The 20,917-nt window shown below is 43.8% G+C and overlaps 1 protein-coding gene across 1 annotated transcript; it reads right to left on the bottom strand.

Moving 5' to 3' along the window:
- Positions 1–1,096: 1,096 nt before the first annotated feature.
- PLAC9 (placenta associated 9) lies at positions 1,097–20,227 on the bottom strand. The gene is made up of 4 exons (XM_087701999.1): positions 20,061–20,227; positions 5,835–5,935; positions 2,468–2,588; positions 1,097–1,395 (listed from the first exon to the last, which is right to left on the bottom strand). The coding sequence occupies exons 1-4, from the start codon at positions 20,113–20,115 to the stop codon at positions 1,385–1,387; spliced, it is 288 nt and encodes a 95-aa protein (XP_087558125.1). The 5' UTR covers positions 20,116–20,227; the 3' UTR covers positions 1,097–1,384.
- Between the last annotated feature and the right edge of the window lie 690 nt (positions 20,228–20,917).

The raw sequence follows: 20,917 nt of genomic DNA, 5'->3' as shown, positions 1-20,917 counted from the left end.
TGCAGGCGTGTCACACCTATAATGCTATGCGCACAACCCTAGTGTGCATACGCGCATGACCAGCGCTCCACCCATTTTTGGCATGCTTTTTTCACCCTCCACAGGCTCCAGAGGTTTTATAGGAGCCTGGGAAGGGCGAAAACAGCTCACCCGTCCCCATGGAGGCCCTCCGGAGACTTCAAGAGCTTCCCTGAAGCTTCAGGAGTGCGAAAAACCAGCCCTATGGGGCAAACTGAAAGTTCTGAAACAGACTTCTGGTTTGCTTGTATGGTCGGTCACTTCCAGATTGCTCATAGAGTCGTTTTTTGCCCTCCGAAGCCTTCAGGGAAGCCTCCAGAAGGCCCCTGAAGTCTCCGGAGGGCAAAAAATGACCCTATGAGGAAATTGGAAGTTTGTCCGTAGGGCTGTTTTTCATCCTCCAGAGCCTTCAGGGGCCTTCTGGAGGCTTCCCTGAAGGCTTCGGAGGGCAAAAAATGACTCTGTGAGCAATCTGGAAGTGACTTCCAGTTTGCTCGTAGGGTAATTTTTTGCACTCCGAAGCCTTCAGGGAAGCTTCCTGAAGGCTCCAGAGGGCTATAGCCAGCCCTACGAGCAAACCGGAAGTATGTTCCTGAACTTCCGGTTTGCCCATAGGGCCAGTTTTTTGCGCTCCGGAGGCTTCAGGGAAGCTTCTGAAACCTCCAGAGGGAGAAAAATGGCCTCAAAAGAAGGCCAAAGTCAGGGCAACACCTCACGTGCCTGGACAAATGGCTCCACATGCCACCTGTGGCATGCGGACCATAGGTTCGCCATCATGGCTATATACCGTTTCAGACAAATGACTGTCCAATCTCTTCTTTAAAAACCGCCAATGTTGCAGCCTTCTCTCTTTTCTTTTTCTGTTTGACAACTTGGGCCAAGAACAATCTAGGTTCTGTGGTAGAAGGTTTGGCTTTCTATCAAAATCCCTTGAAACAATTTTAATAAGGTCAATCTCAACATTTCCATGTTAGCCTCTGACCTGAATACAAGACTTTCTTCTGCGGCTCCTTGGTATCTTTTTTCTTCTTGCATTTTGAACGAAAGGCTGAATTATTTCACCATAATAAACTCCAAGTCTTTGGGAAATTTTTATTTTATTTTAAATTTTCAACTTCCCAATCTAGTTTTATTGGTCTCCTGTTCAAGTCCTACTTAGTGTTGTTTACTAGAAAACATTAACCGGTGCTACTACACCTACGGGCACATTTTGTTACTGACATGACAAATGTTTACTCAATGCTTCGGTCCATCTCAACACTTTATAGGCCACTTTGGTTTCGAGGTTGATGCAAAAGGCAACTTGAAGGCTGGCTCCAATGATGTAAAGTTAAGAATCTGGATTCTCAGTTCATCGTCTGGAAGCTCAACTAGGATCTAGGGAGACAAAGAGAAACTGGATTGATCACTTTTTCAAGGGCAGCCAAGGCCAGTGAGCAAAGCAGTGATGGGATTCAATATTTTTTTATTATCTGTTCTGTGGGCCAGCTGACAGGGCAACACCTCGCGTGCCAGGACAAATGCCTCCGCGTACCATCTGTGGTGGGTGTGGGTGTGGCATGGTTTGGTGGGCATGGCAGGGGAAGGTTACTGCAAAATCCCCATTTCCTCCCGATCAGCTGGGACTCGGGAGGCAGAGAATAGATGCGGACGAGGCCAGTCAGAGGTGGTATTTACCAGTTCTCCGAACTACTCAAAATTCCGGCTACCGGTTCTCCAGAACCGGTCAGAATCTGCTGAGTTTTACCCCTGCTCTGGGTAAACTGTCAGAGTGTGTGCAGCACATCTGACCAGCACACAAGCAAATGGACTTCAGCAGGATTCAATTATAAATAAGAGACTTCTTTATATACAATGCCGTACAGCAGAAGTCAGCATACAAAATCAGGAACACAGAAGCAATATTCATAGAAGCAAGTCAGAGTAGAGAGATACAGAGGCTTAGAGGCCTAGATTTACAGAGGCCTACATTGTATAGAAGCTGCAAAGTTACGGAGGCCAAACCAACTCTTTGTATACAGTTCAGCAAGTCTAAGCCACGCCCAGACTTCCAACTGTCTCTTATGGCTCCATACAAACAAATGCTATATTTCAGATTCCAAACAGTCCCCATTGACTGACCTGTTACCATGTCTATCCAAACATTCCCTATTGGCTGACCTGTTGCCATGTCCATTCCAGTCTATGAACATTCATACTCCGACATAAACCCATGTTAGTTTGCCAGTGCAACAGTACTAAAAAAAACGCCTGTATTTCAAGTCCCTCCTACATGGCCGTCGACACAGTGGTGGAACCCTTCCAGAGGGTTTTTTCAGTTACAAGGTTCCTAAAAGGGGAAGAGTCATGCCTTCAAAACAGTTGGAGAACTTCTGAGAGCTCACACACCCCATTTTTCTAACTCATTGATTGGGTGGTGACATTCACCAGGCTCGGCTCCCCTTCTTACCTCCAAAGAGATCTACCAGTGGCGTCCCAGGAGCAAGTGGCTTGGTCCATGCAGTTTCACTAACATCGTTGAGCAGAGACTTGACTTCGGAGTCCAAATGCTCAACTGTTTTTTCCAGTTGCTGATGGAGGGAGAGAAGAAATTGTAGGGGGAACTTATTGGTCTTGTTAATGCAAGGTTAAGGCTTCATAAGTCATCCACCCAACAAGCAGAGGTTAGTGGTCACCCCAATTTGGTTTCTTTGTGGATTAAAGTGTTTTGGAAACCTAACCTTTTGTTCTGACCCAGGCTTCCTTAGAAAGCAAGGAAGCAAAGTCTTGGTCCTGGCAAAATCCCTTTTATTTATACAACTGTGAATTCCTTTCATTCAAATAAGCAAGGCTTAGTAAACAGTCCTTTTCTTTTCTTTTCTTTTACAAATAATTTTTATTAAGCTTTTTACAAAACAAAACTTATAAACCACATTCTACATCAATTCTTCTCATTCCTAAGATATCGGTATATCCCATTATATATATGTCTGTCTGTCTGTCTGTCTGTCTGTCTGTCTGTCTGTCTATCTATCTATCTATCTATCTATCTATCTATCTATCTATCTATCTATCTACTATCTATCTATCTTCTACTTTCATAATTATTCCTGTTCTCTAGCCAATAGTACCATTTATCCCATACAATATAATATTCTTTATCTTCTTTATCTTTCAGTTTGAAAGTTAATTTGGCCATTTCTGCGCAGTCCATTATTTTTTTAATTATCATGTTTTTGGAAGGTATGCTGTCTAATTTCCAATTTTGAGCGTATGCTATTCTTGCTGCTGTCAGAATGTGTATTATAATATAATTGATTTCCTTCGCAAACATTCCTCTAGTTATCCCTATCAAAAACACCTCCAGTTTAGATTGAATTTGAAGGCCTGTTATTTCTTGCAACCAGGTTCTTATTTTACTCCAATATTTCCTCACTTCCGGACATGTCCACCACATGTGGAAGTATGAACCATGTTTGTGTTGGCATTTCCAGCATCTGGGGCTCAAATTTGGGTAAATGTTTGCCAATCTTGCCGGTGCTAGATGCCAACGGTAAAACATTTTATATAAATCTTCTTTGTATGAGGCTGACAATGTTAATTTGTAATTTTTTGTACACAACTGTTACCAATACCCTAATTGAATTGATTAATTAATTAGCAAAAGTCTTTCAGAGGAATGTTTATCAGCACGAACCTTATCTCGCTTGGCGAGCTGCCAGATAACTAGTTTCCAAATGCAGAGCAAAGCAACACTTGGCACAAGTCTCTTATAGTCACAAACAGAACTTTCCACTCTTGAAACAACTGAAGGAACGAATTGTTTCCTGCAAAATCCCACTCCCTTTTCGCTCCTCTTTTTTTCCTATGGGAGGGGCCAATCACCTTCAAGATGTGGCTTCACTCCCAAGTCGACCCTGCTTTCTTAGTTGTTCTTGTCTTCTGGCAGCTCTGCGCATGCACACACTGGGAATAGGCTCCAGCTGTTCCTCTGCCTCACTGCTGTCCAGCTCCCTCTCTGCCTCCGACACAGAGCCCTCACCTGAGTTCTCCTCAGTCCCCAGGACTTGCCCATGTTCCTCCCCAACCTCCTCACTGTCTGACTCTGCTACCAGCTCCACTGGGCGCCAGTGGGCCACAACACCTTTTGGTTAGCCTCTAATTCAATTTCTTGTGCTAACTATGTAGGTTATTTCATGAACCATGTTAGGAAAGTTGTATAAATAGAGCCAAAAAAATATGTTATTTGCAAATAATAGGAAAATGAGAATGAAAGGATTCTGAAAATGTTTGAAAGAGGTTGCTTTTGTCAAGGGATCACTGAGGTTGGAAGCAAGTGTTGCTCAAGACCACGCAATCGCCAAGCTGTGGTCTGTAGCAAAAGCCTCTTTTTTCTATTCAAGCCATTTATCAAGGGGAATAGTCAAGAGATGCCAGAATAAGAATTGCTCTTGTGCAAGAGTCGACTTGAGGTTTGTACAAGAAGGGCCTTCATCCAGGACTAATGCATCCATTGCGACACTGGATAATGTATGCCTTGGAATCAACCTACTCTGACTTACTTCTGAATGGTAAGGGAACATTCTTAATCATTGGCTCATTAGTGGATTTCCATCAAAGGGTAAATCACATATGACCTTGCTCAACTTCTTTCACAATGGCTCAGGGTCAGCTACGAGTCACCATCTGAGGTGGACAATACATGCAGGTTTTTTTTTCTAATACCTTTGACCACCGATCGTATAGTTCCTTTTTCTCTATTTCATCAGCAGGTCTCCAGTCTTTAAGATAAAGGTGATATTCCTGAATTTGCTACTCGAGTCCTTCCTTCCTTCCTCCCTCTCCATCTGTCTTTGTCTTTCTTCCTTCCCCCCTCTCCTTCCCTCCATCTTTTTTCCTTCCTTCCCCCTTCCTCCCTCTCTGTCTTTTCCTTCCTCCCTCCCTCTCTCCTTCTCTCCTTCTCTCCCTCCTTCCCTCCCTCTCCCTCTTATTTTTCTTCCTTCCTACATTCCTCCCTCTCTGTATTTTCTTCCCTCCCTCCATCCTTCTCTTCCTCCTTCCCTCCCTCTCCCTCTTCTTTTTCTTCCTTCCTGCTTTCCTCCGTCTCTGTCTTTTCCTTCCTTCCCTTTTTCCCTCCCTCCATCTCCATCAGTTTTTCCTTCCTTCCTTCTCTCCCTCCCTCCTTCCTTCTCTCCCTCCCTCCTTCCTTCCTTCTCTCCCTCCCTCCTTCCTTCCTTCTCTCCCTCCCTCCATCCTTCTCTCCCTCCCTCCTTCCTTCCTTCTCGGTTGTGGGATTCAGCCAGTTCGCACCACTTCGGGAGATCCAGTTGTTAAATTTCTGAGCAGTTTGGTGAACTGGTTGTTGGAAGAAATCATTAGGCAGAGAACCGGTTGTTATTTAAATCCCACCACTGTTCCTTCCCCTCCTCCTTTCCTTCCTTCCCCTCATTACTTCCTCTCTCTCTCTCCTCCCTCCTTCACTTTCCATCTTCCTTCTTTCCTTTCCTTCTTTCCTTCCTTCTCTCCCTCCCTCCTTCCCCTCCCTCCTTCCTTCCTCTCTCCCCCCTTCCGCCTTCCCTCTCCCTCTTTTTCCTTCTTTCCTTCCTTCCAAAAACCTTTTCAACAGATCACTTCTCTCTCTCTGGAAGTTGAAGACCACACCATTGAAGGTTGTTGAGGTTGAGAAATACTGTTCTAGACCTTCTGGTTTTATCTTGCATTCCCTGCCACCCAATTCCAGGACTCTGAGCTTCAGTTTCTCCCCTGGAGTTAGGATCATCCTTTGGAGGGAAGTGGTGATAAGGCACTTTGTGTTTTGTTCCATTGCATCATCTTACCTCTTGGATGGTATCCAAGCGCTTATGGATGGTGCTGGGGTTATCACACCAATCATCTTGCTCTGAGGTTCCTTGATGGTCAACGTCAGGATCGGCAGCGACTAGAAAAGGAGAAAAGCAGATGATCTCACAGCTTTAAAGCTTTAAGGCAGGGATGTCAAACTCAATTTCATTGAGGGACACCTCAAAGTTGTGTTTGACCTTAGGGGGTAGAGGGGTGTGGATATATATCTGCCTTTTGTTGCAGAAGATTACATGGGCACTTCTGAGAGGTCACCAGGAGACAGGATGACTTTGGGAAGTCACAATTCTCTTTAAATGCAGAGCAATCTAATTTCAGGGTTCAGCATCTATAAAGGAAGGTGGTAGAAATCCATGCTTTGAACCCTGGAAAAGTGCTCCAGTCCTGGTCAGCAGCTCCAGATTAAATAAGAATGAGTAGCTCCATCAGTCTTTGTTAACCTGATGTCTTCTGATGGGTTAACTGCAGCACATTTCCCAAGGTCCCTCTCCAATGATGGTGAAATCCCAACCCATAATTAGAATCACTGAGTTGGAAAGGACCTTGGAGGTCTTCTAGTCCAACCCCCTTTTCAGGCAGAAAACTCTATATCTTTTCAGACAAAGGGTTGTCCAATCTCTTCTTATAAACATCCAGCGTTGGAGCATTCACAACTTCTGGAGGCAAGTTGTTCCACTGATTAATTGTCCTCACAGTTAGGAAGTTTCTTCTTAATTCCAGGTTGCTTCTCACCTTGATTAGTTTCCACCCATTGCTTCTTGTCCTGCCCTCAGGTGCTTTGGAGAATAGTTTGACTCCCTTTTCTTTGTGGCAACCCCTGAGATATGGGAAGACTGCTATCATCTCACTCCTAGTCCCTTTAATCAAACTAGACCTGCCCAGTTCCAGCAATCGTTCTTCATATGTTTTAGCCTCCAGTCCCCTAATCATCTTTGTTGCTCTTCTCTGCACTCTTTCTAGAGTCTCCACATCTTTTTTACATCATGATGACTAAAACTGGATCCTGTATCCCAAGTGTAGCTTAAGTTAATGAATCTTAGCTTGGAAACATCTCAGATTCCATCAGTCCCTTTTTAAAGTTTGAAATACTACGTCCTTTGTTTTTTTCTGAATGGATCCTTTCTCTCCTCTTTTTTTACCCTTACAAAGTGTTGCCCTTGCCTCTGAAAGGCAGAATAAGTTCCCCACTAAGGAAGAATAAGGAGCTGTGATTAAAAAGCAAGAAAAGCTCTCTCCTAATTCTTTGGGTGTCACCTTAACAGAGTTGGAAGGGACCTTGTAGGTCATCCAGTCCAACCCCCTGCTCAAGCAGGAGACCCTACACCATTTCTGACAAATGGCAGTCCAATCTCTTCTTGAAAGTCTCAAGTGATGAAGCTCCCACAACTTCCAAAGGCAAACTGTTCCATTGGTTGATTGTTCTCACTGTCAGAACGTTCTTCCTTATTTCTAGGTTGAATCTCTCCTTGGTCAGTTTCCATCCATTGTTTCTTGTCTGGCCTTCCGGTGCCTTGGAGAATAGCTTGACCCCCTCCTCTCTGTGGCAGCCCCTCAAATATTGGAAGACTGCTATCATATCTCCTCTGGTCCTTCTCTTCTCTTCACTAGACTAGCCATGCCCAGTTCCTGCAACCATTCATCATATGTTTTAGTCTCCAGTCCTCTAATCCTCCTGGTTGCTCTCCTCTGCACTTTTTCTAGAGAACATTTTTTTTATAGTGTGGTGGATCCAAACTGGATGCAGTACTCTAGGTGTGGTCTTACTAGGGCTTTATAGAGTGTAAAATCCTCCCAATTCAGCCCGATTTGGCTGAACCTGTAGGGATGATTGTCCTTGGTTCTACTAACCAGTAATTTTAAAAAAAAAGATTCCAAGGATGTGCAGCTCAGCTGTGAGCTGTGCAATCGTTGGAATCTTTTTTTCCTGCTTTTTAAAGCATTTTTTCCCCTGACGGTTTGTCCGAACCAGCAGGGGGGGGGGAATTGCTTTAAAATGCTTTTTAAAAAGCTGAAAGTGAAAAGTTTTTGCCACGCCCACCCAGTCACATGACACACACACACATAACCCAAGCCACACCCACAGAACCGGTGGTGGGAAAATTAGATTTCACCACTGATAAAGTGGTATTAGTCCATCTTATGTCTCTCAAGACCTAAATCTGGCTTGTTGGTGAGTCTCCGCCCACTTAAGAACAAACCACAGCTATGTCCGTTTTGCTGGTTTCAACATGAGGGAATTGGGCTCAAAGAGGGTGGAAAACTATTCTCCACACCCCCAAGGCATGAAATGGAAGAGAAGAGACTTTCAACAAAGTCTTTCCTGAAAATGAAAGAAACCACTTTACGAAGGATTCTTTCCTCCTCATGATGTTGTTATAAAACAAAAGCAAGTTTGATTATTGTAAAAAGCATAGACTGCCAAGCTTATAACTTGGCACGGGGTTTTTAACTTCTCATATTCAACCCTTGGGGTGACTACAATCCATGGACATATCTCTGGTTTTTTCCCCCCTCTCTTGGCAACAACATCCGCTTGACTTGCCATGATTTTTCTTCTGTGTTGTTCCTTCAGCTTCCCCGACAAGCAGGGGTGGGCTTCCAAAACTTTAGCAAGGGGTTCTCTGTCTGGTTGCTGGGTGGGTGTGGTCATGGTGGGCGTGGTCTAGTCAGCCTCCTGAACGTGGGGTGGGGCAGGGCCAGCCAGGAGTGGTATTTGGGGGGTTTTCTGAACTGCACAGAATCTTAGCTAGAGGTTCTCCTGAACAGTGATGGGTCGCACTTACCTTTACTACTAGTTCACTGATCATGTGTGTGTGCGCATTCCATTTGTGCGTGTGCCTGACTCGCGCTACGCACATGTGCACAATCCACCATTGCTGCGAGAACCAGCTGATTTTCAGGCAGGGGTGGGTTTCAACCGGTTCGCGGCGGTCCCTGCGAACCGGTTGGTCGCTGAACCCGGAAGTAAGTAACTTCCGGGAACGGCAAAGGGCACGCAAGCCCACCCGCGGTCCTTACCCGGTTTTGATGAGTTCTGCGCTTCCACGCATGCGCAGGACGCATACAGCACCTGCGCGATCATCCAGGAGCAGCTGGAGCGTCGCGCAGATGCTAGTATGCATGCGTGTACCGCGCACGTGCACAAGGATGCCACCGAACCGGTTGGAACGGGGCGAGAAACCCACCCCTGTTTTCAGGGCTCGCACAGGTGCCACACATGTGCATGTGCACAATTTGCATTTTGCCATAAAAACAGGTATAGAACGCAGGGGATGGATGGGCCAAAAGAGCCACCCTACCGGTTCGTCCTCAGCTGCTCCGGGCTACTACCGGTTCGGCCAAATCGGGCTGAACCAGCAGCAACCCACCTCTGCTCCTGAAGCCCTGCAAACCCCCAGCATCCCACCCCTTCGAGACTGCCTGGTTAGAGCTGGCTTAGTTTTTTTAGAATCTACCAAACTGGTTAGGTGCGGTCATCTCCTCTGGTAGAAATCCAACATCAAGAGGCTAGTTATCCAACTGTGAAACAAGGCCTAATTGCAAAGAGATGCTCTGTTCAGACACCAATGTTCTCTAAGATAGGTCAGCCTAGACTGAAAGAGGAAGACAAATTCTTTGGCAGTAGAAATGGATGGAGGAAAAGGTAAATTGCATTTTTCTTTCCTTAATTTCCGGAATTAACCGCCAAGCTACGTAACAATTAACTTGAGTTACGGCCAACAAGAGAAAACTTTCCTGCTAGGGGAATACAAAAGAAGAGAGAATTCAGTACAAGTTAAATAATTTTTTCCACATGAGGTCCCAACATCTGCTTGGAATTTCATGGGCCACTGAGAACATACCGAGCCAATTCCAATCCGTACTCGGCACACCCTCCTGACTTCACTGTGATTTCTTCTTCTTATTAAAATGCCTCTCGGTTCTGCTGAGAAAATGCCTGAAAATTCAAAAACTGGGCACCTCCCCCATCCAACACAAGGGAAATGTATGGGGGATAAGCAGTCTTCCAGTATTTCAGGGTTTGCCACAAAAAAGAGGGAGTCAACCTTTTCTCCAAAGCACCAGAAGGCAAGACAAGAAACAATGGACAGAAACTAATTAAGGAGAGAAGCAACCTGGAATTAAGGAGAAACTTGCTAACAGTGTGGACAATCAACCAGTGGAACAGCTTGTCTTCAGATGTTGTGGGTGTTTCATCACTGGAGGCTTTTAAGAAGAGACTGGACTGAATCTGTCTGAAATGGTATAGGATCTTCAGCTCAAGATGTTGGAATAGAAGACCTCCAAGATCACTTCCAACTCTTATTATTACATCTTCCTGCACTTGTGCAATGAAATAATAAACTTATAAATGCAATGCAATGAAGAAACTTTCAACTGTGAAACCTACCAATGACTGTAACATCATTGGCTTGACCCAAAGGTGCTTTTTCAAGAGGCAAGTGGACTTTCTTGCTATTCTTTGAAGATGATTCACTTCTCATCCACGTGACCTGTCAAAACTGCGGTAGACAAAAGCGCGCTCGATGAAAGCGCGTACCTGACGTCATCAGCAGCGCGACGAAAAAAATTAAAAATAAATTAAATTGAAATTAAAATAAAATTAAAGCAGGCCGATTCACATAAAGGTAAGGGTTAGGTTTAGGGTTAGGGTTAGGGTTAGGTTAAGGGTTAGGGTTAGGTTTAGGGTTACGTTAAGCGTTAGGGTTAGGTTTAGCGTTAGGTTAAGGGTTAGCGTTAGGTTTAGCGTTAGGTTAAGGGTTAGGTTTAGGGTTAGGTTTAGGGTTAGGTTAAGGGTTAGGGTTAGGGTTAGGGTTAGGTTTGGGGGGGGTAGGGTAAGGTTTCCGCTTTTACATTTACCGCTCACAGCGTGATGTTTTCGTCGCGCTGTGATGACGTCACGTACGCGCTTTCATCGAGCGCGCTTTTGTCTACCGCGGTTTTGTGGTGGAACCCTCATCCAAGATGTTGGATGAGAAGCGAAATGTCTTCAAAGAATAACAAAGTCCAGGTGCCTCTTGAAAAAGCACCTTTGGGACAACCACGACCTGGATGATGGAGAAACTTCATAGACATCATTGGCTTGCTTTACCATGTTTCATGTAGCCAGGAGATCTAAGAAGCCACAATGGCATTGCATGTGTGAGGACATCATCATTTAAATGATAACCAAGGCATCCTACCTGTGAGAATCGAAAAATATAGCCTATTGATCTATTAGATTCAATAAGTCCTATAGATGATAGCAGACCCCAGAATAAACAGATATGAAACAAAGTTTTCACTAGGATACCATAACTATTTGTGGCTCACTGCTGAGTCATTGCTAACTGTGAAACATGTTTTTTTCAAAGTGTGCACTTGTATGGATACGTTTAAAAGAGGAAGAATGAAACTGTTGGAAATGAGGAACTGAAAGAAATGTACACAGGCGTTTATGGAAAGTGACAATGAAGTTGTAAAGCGTGTATGTGGTTAGAGGAAAAGTATAAAAGATAGCGTTCAAGATCAGCTTGGGGCCCAGAGGTGGGTTCCTACCAGTTTGCACCAGTTCAGTAGAACCGGTTCATCAAATCTACCGAACCAGTTAGAAAAGGTTCCACCAGTGGACCCGGAAAGCAGGCCACACCTACAGAAGAGGTTCCAAAAATTTTTGAAACCCACCACTGGTCCTTGGATATGATTATTCTACACTATCATGCTCATATTTATAAAACTCCGTGCCTCTGTGAAAGGTAAGGATGACTACTGCGTTTGTGGTGCAATCAGAACATTGCGTGTGTTGAAGTTGTTTTAACGCAAACCAAAGATGCCTTTTAAAAAACAAGTTTACATCATATTCTTATGCATGCCAGTGCTGTGTATGAGGTAATTTAAGGTGGTTCTGACAAGTGTCGCCGGTATCTTCATATCCGGTCACATGGGCGGCAAGCCACTCCCATCCAGTCACATGGGTGGCAAGCCACTCCCACAAAGGAGACTACACCCACAGAGTAGGTTCGAACAATTTTGAAACCCACCACTGTTGGGGTCCTTTGATTTATAGAAGTTCATGTAGGACCTGCTCTATCTCATTGGACCCCATTGCAATGGCTTCTTGATACAGGTGTATTACTGCTATTATATATTTTATATCTCTTCATTTCTTATGTTCCAAATTATTAGAAACAATAAATCTCCGATCTGAAAGTAAGAATTATTGCTTGTGTTGTTGCCTTTGTTTCCTATTGGAATGTTCTTAGGACATAACAAGCCCCCATGAATGCACATAATGAATGCTTCATTCCTGCCTCGCTTCCTCTCATGAACAAACCAGGATCAGTTCTCTAAAACTAATAATTAGAAGAAAGAACCCAGCAGCCATTCCTGACTTCATAAGCAATTGTGAATAATGCTGGGGTTGGCCCTTCACATTGGAAGACCAGACTAGGGAGCTAAAATGATGAACGCTGATGCTATTTGTTGTCTGTGGAGATTCTCAGTCATCCAGGTCATAGTTGTCTCAAAGATGCTTTTTCAAAAGATAACTGGGCTGGTTTTTTTTTCCTTGAGGAGGAAGAAGAATGTTCACTTCTCATCCAAGAAGCTTCATCGGTTCATGAAGAACCGATGAAGCTTCTTGGATGAGAAGCAAAACGTCTTCTTCTTCCTCAAGGAAAAAAAAAATCCAGTTGCGTTTTGAAAAAGCACCTTTGAGATAATGCTACTTTTGTTTAATGTTTATAGTAACAGAATCTTTCAAGCCTGAATGTCGTTCCCCCTCTTTCTCTTTATCTTCTGAGAACCAGGGGAGGTCCTCTGGGTTAGGGCAAGGAGAAAGCAAGCTAGTTTTTCAAAGTTCCGCTTTGCTCCGGAGCGAATAAAACAATGTTTTTGGTGGATAACAGCCAATAATGAGAAATGGATGTTTGTCCAAAACTGTGACTGCAGATGAGACAATTGGGCCGCTGAGATCACTGTCTCCTACAGAGGATATTTCTTGAGAATAACGCCTATTCTCCTCCAGCAAGGTAATTGCTTTCTTGAAATGTTCAGTACGATTTAGATGCTGGAATTGCCTGCCAAAGAACTGTGGCATTTCCTAGCAATCTCATGGGGCTTCTTGAGTGACACAATGAATAATGACGCAGAGCAGGGTTTCTCAAAAAACGTGGCCACGTTAAGATGAGCAGACTCCAGCTCCCAGAATTCCCCAGCTAGAAACTCCTCACTTCCTGACCCGACAATTTTTCTAAACAAAACTGTTTTAAAAACAATTACATAGAAAGCAAGGAGAAGAACTTTTGGAGTTGTTCGCCGCCCTGAGTCCCTCCCGGAGAAGGGCGGCATACAAATAAATTGAATCTTGAATCTTGAATCTTGAATCTGTCTGAAATGGTAAGGATCTCCTGCTTGAAACAATTACATAGAAAGCAAGGAGAGAAGCAACCTGGAACTAAAGAGAATTTCCTAACAGTGAGAGCAATTCATCAGTGGAACTACTGGCCTCCTAGAAGTTGTGGGTGCTTCATCCCTGGAGGCTTTCAAGAAGAGATTGGACAGTCATCTGTTACACCTATCCTCCGCGAGCTGCACTGGTTACCGATCGGTCTCCGGATACGCTTCAAAGTGCTAGTCGTAACTTATAAAGCCCTTCATGGTATTGGACCTGGGTACTTGAGAGACCGCCTGCTGCCAATTACCTCCCACAGACCTGTTAGATCGCACAGGGTCGGCCTCCTCCGGGTTTCGTCTACTAGCCAATGCCATCTGGCTACCACCCGGGGGAGGGCTTTCTCTGTTGCAGCTCCGGCCCTTTGGAATGAACTCCCGGTGGAGATTTGGACCCTCACCCCTCTCCAGGCCTTCCGGAAAGCTGTCAAAACCTGGCTGTGCCGGCAGGCCTGGGGTTGATGAGTTCCTCTCCCCTCTCGACTTGTATGGCTGTATGACTCTTGTGTATTTTAATTACGTGTATTGTGTTTGTATCCCCTTTCCCTTTTGGAGTTGTTCACCGCCCTGAGTCCCTCCCGGAGAAGGGCGGCATACAAGTAAATTAAATCTTGAATCTTGAATCTTGAATCTGTCTGAAATGGTAAGGATCTCCTGCTTGAAAAAGGCTTTGGACTACAAGACCTCCAAGGTCCCTTTCAACTCTGTTATTCTGTTCTGTCCCATTCTGGCATAGAATGATAAGACTGGCATAGGACTGAAGATGCCAGACACTATTAATCCATTATTTTAAAGAAAAGTTTGGGGTTTGGGGAGGAAAGGCCATCCTGGCAAATGAGGTAATTTTTTTTGGCTAAAGGATTTTTTAAAATCCAGGTCACCTATGCAATGGGGTCAAGTACAAATTATTCTTTTTCAATTTAGAATGGGCTCTGTTTTGTTTTGTTCTTTTCTTTTCTGTTTTGTTGGGAAAAGAAGACACAGAACCTGGGGATGTGGTGGCTCAGTGGCTAAGATGCTGAGCTTGTCAATCAGAAAAGTCAGCAGTTCTGCAGTTCGAATCCCTAGCGCTGCGTAATGGAGTGAGCCCCCGTTACTTGTCCCAGTTATGTCAACCTAGAGGTTCAAAACCATGTAAAAATGCAAGTAGAAAAATAGGAACCACCTTTGGTGGGAAGGTAACAGCGTTCCATGTGCCTTTGGCATTTAGTCATGCCTGCTGAATGACTACAGAGACGTCTTCAGACAGTGTTGGCTCTTCGGCTTCGAAACGGAGATGAGCACCACCCCCTAGCATCAGGAAGGACTGGGACATATGTTCAAGGGGAACCTTTACCTTTAACTGTGAGGAAGGAAGGGAGAGAGGGAGGGAGGGAGAGAGCGAGCAAGAGAGCGAGAACAGACTTTGCCAACAGCATTTCTGTGTCCCCAATTTGGAACGGGATGGAATTCCTCTGCAAACAGATGAAACGTCTGTTGTTACAGAAGATGGTCTGATTCATTCCATTCTGGCCTGTTTACTGGCAAAGATTTCCTCTCTCCAACAGATGACATCAGTGGGGTAAAAATGATCTTGGCTTAAACAAGTGTCTGCTGTGGTTGTGTTTGCTTGTATGCCCAGAAAGCAAGTAAATCTCTTTTTAGACACTTAGATATTTTTAAGAGCATTGAATTCATGGGCCTTACTGGGATTATTATAACACTATGCCCTTAATATATTGTGGGTTAACCGTAAAGCCTACAAACTTGAAATTTGGCATGTATGTTCCTCTAGGTGCTCACTAAGAAAGGATTTTTTGAAATGACCATCAGATCATTAGTATTTCTTATACAGTAATTAACTCGCTCTGATGCTAAGGAGTTCTACTCCCCCTCCCCATCTGAAAAGAATTCTGTTCCAACTGCCATTTTCCTTATATTAACATGCTGTGATGCTATGGAGTTAGGCATTCTACTCCCTCTCTCCACCTGAAAAGAACTTGATTCCAACTGCCAGTTACCTCAGTTCAAACAGGCAGACGTTGTACTCCTTCACTCAGGTGCAATCTGGGGCTCCTTACAGTACTAAACGTTGGTACCTCACCAAAATGTCTATTCCTTCCACCTTTGGAACTGCTTTCAGACTCAAGGCGGCAATATTCCCTTACTGTATGTGTTTCAATCACTCACCACCATTGAGCCAATAGATTGAACTGGAGTGAACTGGATTTCTTCTGCATTGCCCAATCACATAGTTTCATCGCAAAGCAGAGATATCCAGCTAGTCCCTTTATATTTTATTCTACTTCTTCTAACAATTATGTGAGAACTGGGGTCTCTTAATAACATCTGTTTGTAACTTTCCCTCAGAATCTATTTTCTAAAAAGTTTGCAACTCCCTAAATACTATATATAAATTTTTTTTTAAAGTAATTAAATATTTAAACATATAGTAAGGCTATAGTGCAGTGGAAACAGCTTTCCAGTCTTAGCTCCTCATTTAATTTGTGTTGGCTTGTTGAAAATATGTCCCCTGTCTCAGGACAACAGAGTAAATATTCACATGTGGTTATTTTAAGATACATTTCTGATTGCTTCTCAGTCTAAGCTTAGAATAAAAACACTGTAAAGAATTTTGTGGTTATACCAAAATCAGAAACCTTTGAAAAGGTTCTGAAAAGAAAATGGATTTCTGCTTCGGTTCTCAAACTTTACAACGCTATGGTCTCCTAAAATGATTAAATGAATTTTTATATGAATTTTTGATGAATAAATACTTTTCAAGGGAGGGAGGGAGGGGGAGGGAGGAGGCAAGGAGGGAGGAAATTAAATGAAATAAGGAGAGGGGAGGGAGAGATAGGGAGGGAGAGAGAGTGGGAGAGAGGGAGGAAGAAAGGGAGGAAGGGGGGAAGGAGAGAGGGAGGAAGGGAGGGAAGGAGAGAGGGAGGGAGGAAGGAAATGAAATGAAATGAGAGGGGAGGGAGGGAGGGGGAGGTCAGGAGAGAGAGGGAGGAAGAAAGGGAGGAAGAGAGGGAGGAGAGAGGGAGGAAGGGAGGGATGGAAGGAGAAGGGAGGGAGGAAGGAAATTAAATAAAATGAGAGGGGAGGGAGGGAGAGAGAGGGAGGAAGAAAGGGAGGAAGGGAGGGAGGAGAGAGGAAGGGAGGGAGGGAGGGAGGGAAGGAGAGAGGGAGGGAGGAAATTAAATGAAATGAGAGGGGAGGAAGGGAAAGTTAGGGAGGGAAAGAGGGAGGAAGAAAGGGAGGGAGGGAGGAAAGAGGGAGGAATGGAGAGAGGGAAGGAGAGAGGGAAGGGGGAAGGAAATTAAATGAAATGAGAGGGGAGGGAGGGAAAGTTAGGGAGGGAAAGAGGGAGGAAGAAAGGGAAGGAGGGAGGAGAGAGTGAGGAAGGGAGAGGGGGAAGGAGAGAGGGAGGGAGGAAGGAAATTAAATGAAATGAGAGGGGAGGGAGAGTTAGGGAGGGAGAGAGGGAGGAAGAAAGGGAGGGAGGAGAGAGGGAGGAAGGGAGAGGGGGAAAGGAGAGAGGGAGAGAGGGAGGAAGGAGGCAGGGAGGGATGGAGGAGGGAGGGAGAGTGGGAGAAGGAAGGAAGGAAGGAAAGAGAGAGGGGGAGGAGGCAAGGAGGGAGGGGGAGGGAGGGAGGAGCCAGGGAGGGAGGAAATTAAATGAAATGAGGAGAAGGGAGGGAGCAGGAAGGAAGGAAGGAAAGGAGGAAGGAAAGAAGGAAGGAAGGGCTAGCTCCAAATCAAGCTCAGATCTTGGTGGCTCCATGGTCATGACATTCTGCAGGAGAATGGTCAAAGTGTAGTCAAATCAAAATGGCAGCTGCAAAGGTGGACTCAAAGCTTTCCCTGTTTTTCATGTTTGTCCCAGGAAACAAGAGCATGGGAAAAATCACACTGATAAAAAAAGAAATTGCTTGCTTTTCAGCAACAGGTCAGCTTTTTGCCTCTAAACTTGGATTGGGGCATACAATACCTACAGCATTTTGATGACCTTTGATCTTTTTGGGTATAGCTTTGAGCTTTGTAAGGACAGGGGATCAATTTGGAACATCAGAAACTGATTTGGCAGAGACATAGGTTAAATTGAAAACTTCCTTGGGCGCCATGAAAGAGCTGCACTGGCTTTTTATAGGATTCTTGTGTTTTTGACAAGCCAACTAAGCATTCTAGTTGACCTTGAGTGGTTGAGAGAACCAAGCAGGGTTGACCTGGGTCAGGATTTGGATGAGGGGCTATCAGGAATCCCCAAAAACATATTTTAGAAGAAAACAATGGCAAATCACTTCCACATCAAGCAAGGAAACCACATAAATGGATCTGTAAAGAATCAGACTCAACTTAAATTGAACATTGCACTTTATTGCCTACTAGTGCTCATCACCCGGCGTTGCCCAGGTATTTATTTATAGGGGGAAAATGTCTGGACCAAACACAATTTCTAATGTTGGATTTTCCCCTTACCAGAGGGAGCCCCCTTGTGGAGTACTGTGAAGCCATTACCATGGCAACTCCACTGCACTGTAAAGTAGAAGCAATTTTACGGCAGTACAGTAGAAGCCATTTGAAGGCACAACAGGCTGTATCTTAACAGAAGACACACCCCAAGGAGTGCTAGGGGTGTCTTACCCCCACAGTATTTGTCTTCAGAAAGTAAGTCATCTTTGTACCAAGTTGTGTTGAAATTGATCAAGGCACTCGAGAGTTATGCTGGAACATACATATAGCCATATATATGTATGTATGTCTCTCTGTGTGTATGTATGTATGTATGTATGTGTGTGTATGTGTGTGTGTGTATATATATATATATATATATATATATATATATATATATATGTGTGTGTGTGTGTGTGTGTGTGTGTGTGTGTGTGTGTGTGTGTGTGTGTGTGTGTGTGTATGTGTATGTGTATGTGTATGTATATGTATATGTATATGTATATGTATATTTAAAGTCACAACCCCTGGTATGCCCAAATATGGGAGGAAGGTCACTACTTCCATTCTCTGTCCATCGGCTCGTCATAAGAGACCATCCAGACAGAAACCCAATATTTTTACTGTTGCCTTTGTTACATTTGTGTTGTGTTATTTATTTATCAGCACAAACGCAACACACACACACACACACACATATAATAAAAAGAAAAGAAAAAACAAAAAGAAAGAAGAAAGAAGAAGAAGAAGAAGAAGAAGAAGAAGAAGAAGAAGAAGAAGAAGAAAGAATAATATATATAAGAATGTAAGAATAAAAATAAAATAATATAAGAATATATAAAATAAAATAATAATAATCAAGAACTATCTGATAAAATGATCTCATCACTATTCAGAGAAATAGTGACCAACCCATTTTTTCCAAAGAGAAGGAGACGACATCTGTTGAATTTTCTATGCAAGATTAGAAATGTTCTCCTTGGGGAAGAAAACAAAGATGTCGGAATGTCATTTGTGCCTTTGTATCTGGGTATATATGTAAACAATGAATCATATCAGCCAGTGTTTTATGATCTGGCAAAATAACCCCCTTGAAAGATGTGGAAGCATTCCTTTGAGCTCTATGTACCCTGGATACAGCAACCTTTATTTCCAGGTAATTAATTACAGGCTTAAAACCTTCCTTAAAATTTGGCTTTGGTTATACAACAACTTTTCAAACTTAGCTGACACAAATGACCCCTCAAAACAACCGTCCCTGCCCATCAAGCCACCGATTCGGTGTGTTGCAAACCATTCCCCGTAGCTGTTGTGCTATTTATTTCAGGAGACAGCGTGCAAGCAAATCCTTATTGATGTATTAGCCAAGGAAAAGATGAGATATTGATTGATTAGATTGTTGATTAGATTATTGATTGATAGAACTGCGGGGGGGGGAAAAACAATTGCTACCAACCTGCCTTCCACTGAGGACCTGTATACTGCACTAGTCAAAAAGAGGGCTGTGAAAATATTTACAAACCCCTCACATCCTGGACATAAATTCTTTCAACTTCTGCCCTCAAAAAGACACTATAGGACACTGCACACCAGAACAACTAGACACAAGGAAAGTTTTTTTCCTCGAATGCCATCACTCTGCTAAACAATTAATTCCCACAACACTGTCAAATTATCTAATAAGACTATTACCATTATTCTTCTCATCCTTCCTACTATCTATCTCTCCCCACTTATGACTATAACCATGTGGCATGTATTTTTACAATTTATATTGTTCTATTTGTTTCCTAGTATGATTTGGTTGCTTATTAGTAACCTATGACTCTCACTAAGTGTTGTATCTTATGATTCTTGATGCATGTATTCTATTTTATTTTTCTTTATGTACACTGAGAACATATGCACCAGAAACAAATTGCTTGTGCGTCCAATCACACTTGGCCAATAAAGAATTATATTCTATTCGATTAACTTCTCAAATAATTGAGCCACCGAGACTTTCCCGCCCATTGAGCTGCTTCGGAAAACCTTTTGGGTTTCCAGGCAACAATATTTGCATCTGCAAAGGGGGATAATCTTCTAATCAAGCTTCTGTCTTGTTAACAATCACTCGGAAGATTTGTGCCTGCCAATCTTCCCCAAATGTATTCGGTTTTCCCCAGTAAAACATAGCCTGCTTTTAACTAAAGACTTGCACGCCTCTTTCTTGTCAGGAAATTCACCCACTTTAAAAAGTATCCTCCACCCTCCTTCAAACAAACATCTTTTACCCTCTAAGTTATTTCACCTTTGGAAATGAACGCCAAGCGAGCGTTGCAAGCTTTTAAAACACTTACCGGGGTCTCGGTGGTTCAAAATGAAAAGTACAAAGAGAAAAACAGTGGAATGCATGGTTTTGCAGCCTCTGTCCCTCTCGCCTGCTTTAGCAGAAATAAATAGCTTTTCTTCCCAGGATCAACTTTTAGCAGAATAGCTGGGATTGGTAAGAAAGAGTCTGAGCTCAGCCAAATTTCTTACGTAGCCCTCTCGCCTTCCTCCCCTCCCTTCTCCTCCCCACCTTCAAACGACAGAGGGTCTTGTTATCCATTGGGATTATTCTGAGCCAGATCTGTCATGGGAAAGAGTATTAGTTTTATCCATTTTGGCTGGCTCTTGAATGGAGGGCGCTGGAAACCTTCTGGTGGTCGCATCGATGGGAGTGAAACAGCTGCATTGTTGGTCTACAATGTGCAATCTTTAGCATGCAGAGAAAGCAGCAGCAACCAGTCACGGGAATTCAGCTTGACCTGAAGAGCAAGCTTCTCTTCCTATAGCATGGATTTATTTAGCTTTTTCTGGGGTTGCCTCGATTTTTAGCTGCGTAACAGAATGGCTAAATTAATCCATAAAGCACACTGCAGCACAGTGGTATATATGTCTAAGGGCTACTGCTCTTTTATAGATTGCAAAAAGTGTCTGTTGTGGCCTGCCAGCGGCCAGCAGAGCTGGCAGCAGATTCGGACAGTGAGGAGGTTGGGAAGGAACATGGGTCAGTCCTGGAGTCTGGGGAAGACTCTGATGAGGGCTCTGTATCAGAGGCAGAGAGGGGGCCAGGGCTGTATGCCAGTTATCAGCTGCCTTCAAAGTCAGACATCAGTGAGGCAGACGAACAGCTGGAGCCTGTTCCCAGTGTGTGCATGCACAGAGTTGCCAG

The sequence above is a fragment of the Thamnophis sirtalis genome, unplaced genomic scaffold, assembly GCF_051295495.1.
Source record: "Thamnophis sirtalis isolate CommonGarterSnake01/CBP01778 unplaced genomic scaffold, rThaSir2_p1.2 scaffold_15, whole genome shotgun sequence".
Lineage (NCBI taxonomy): Eukaryota > Metazoa > Chordata > Lepidosauria > Squamata > Natricidae > Thamnophis > Thamnophis sirtalis.
The sequence above is the reverse complement of the archived record's forward strand: the minus strand, read 5'-3'. Positions and strand labels throughout refer to the sequence as shown.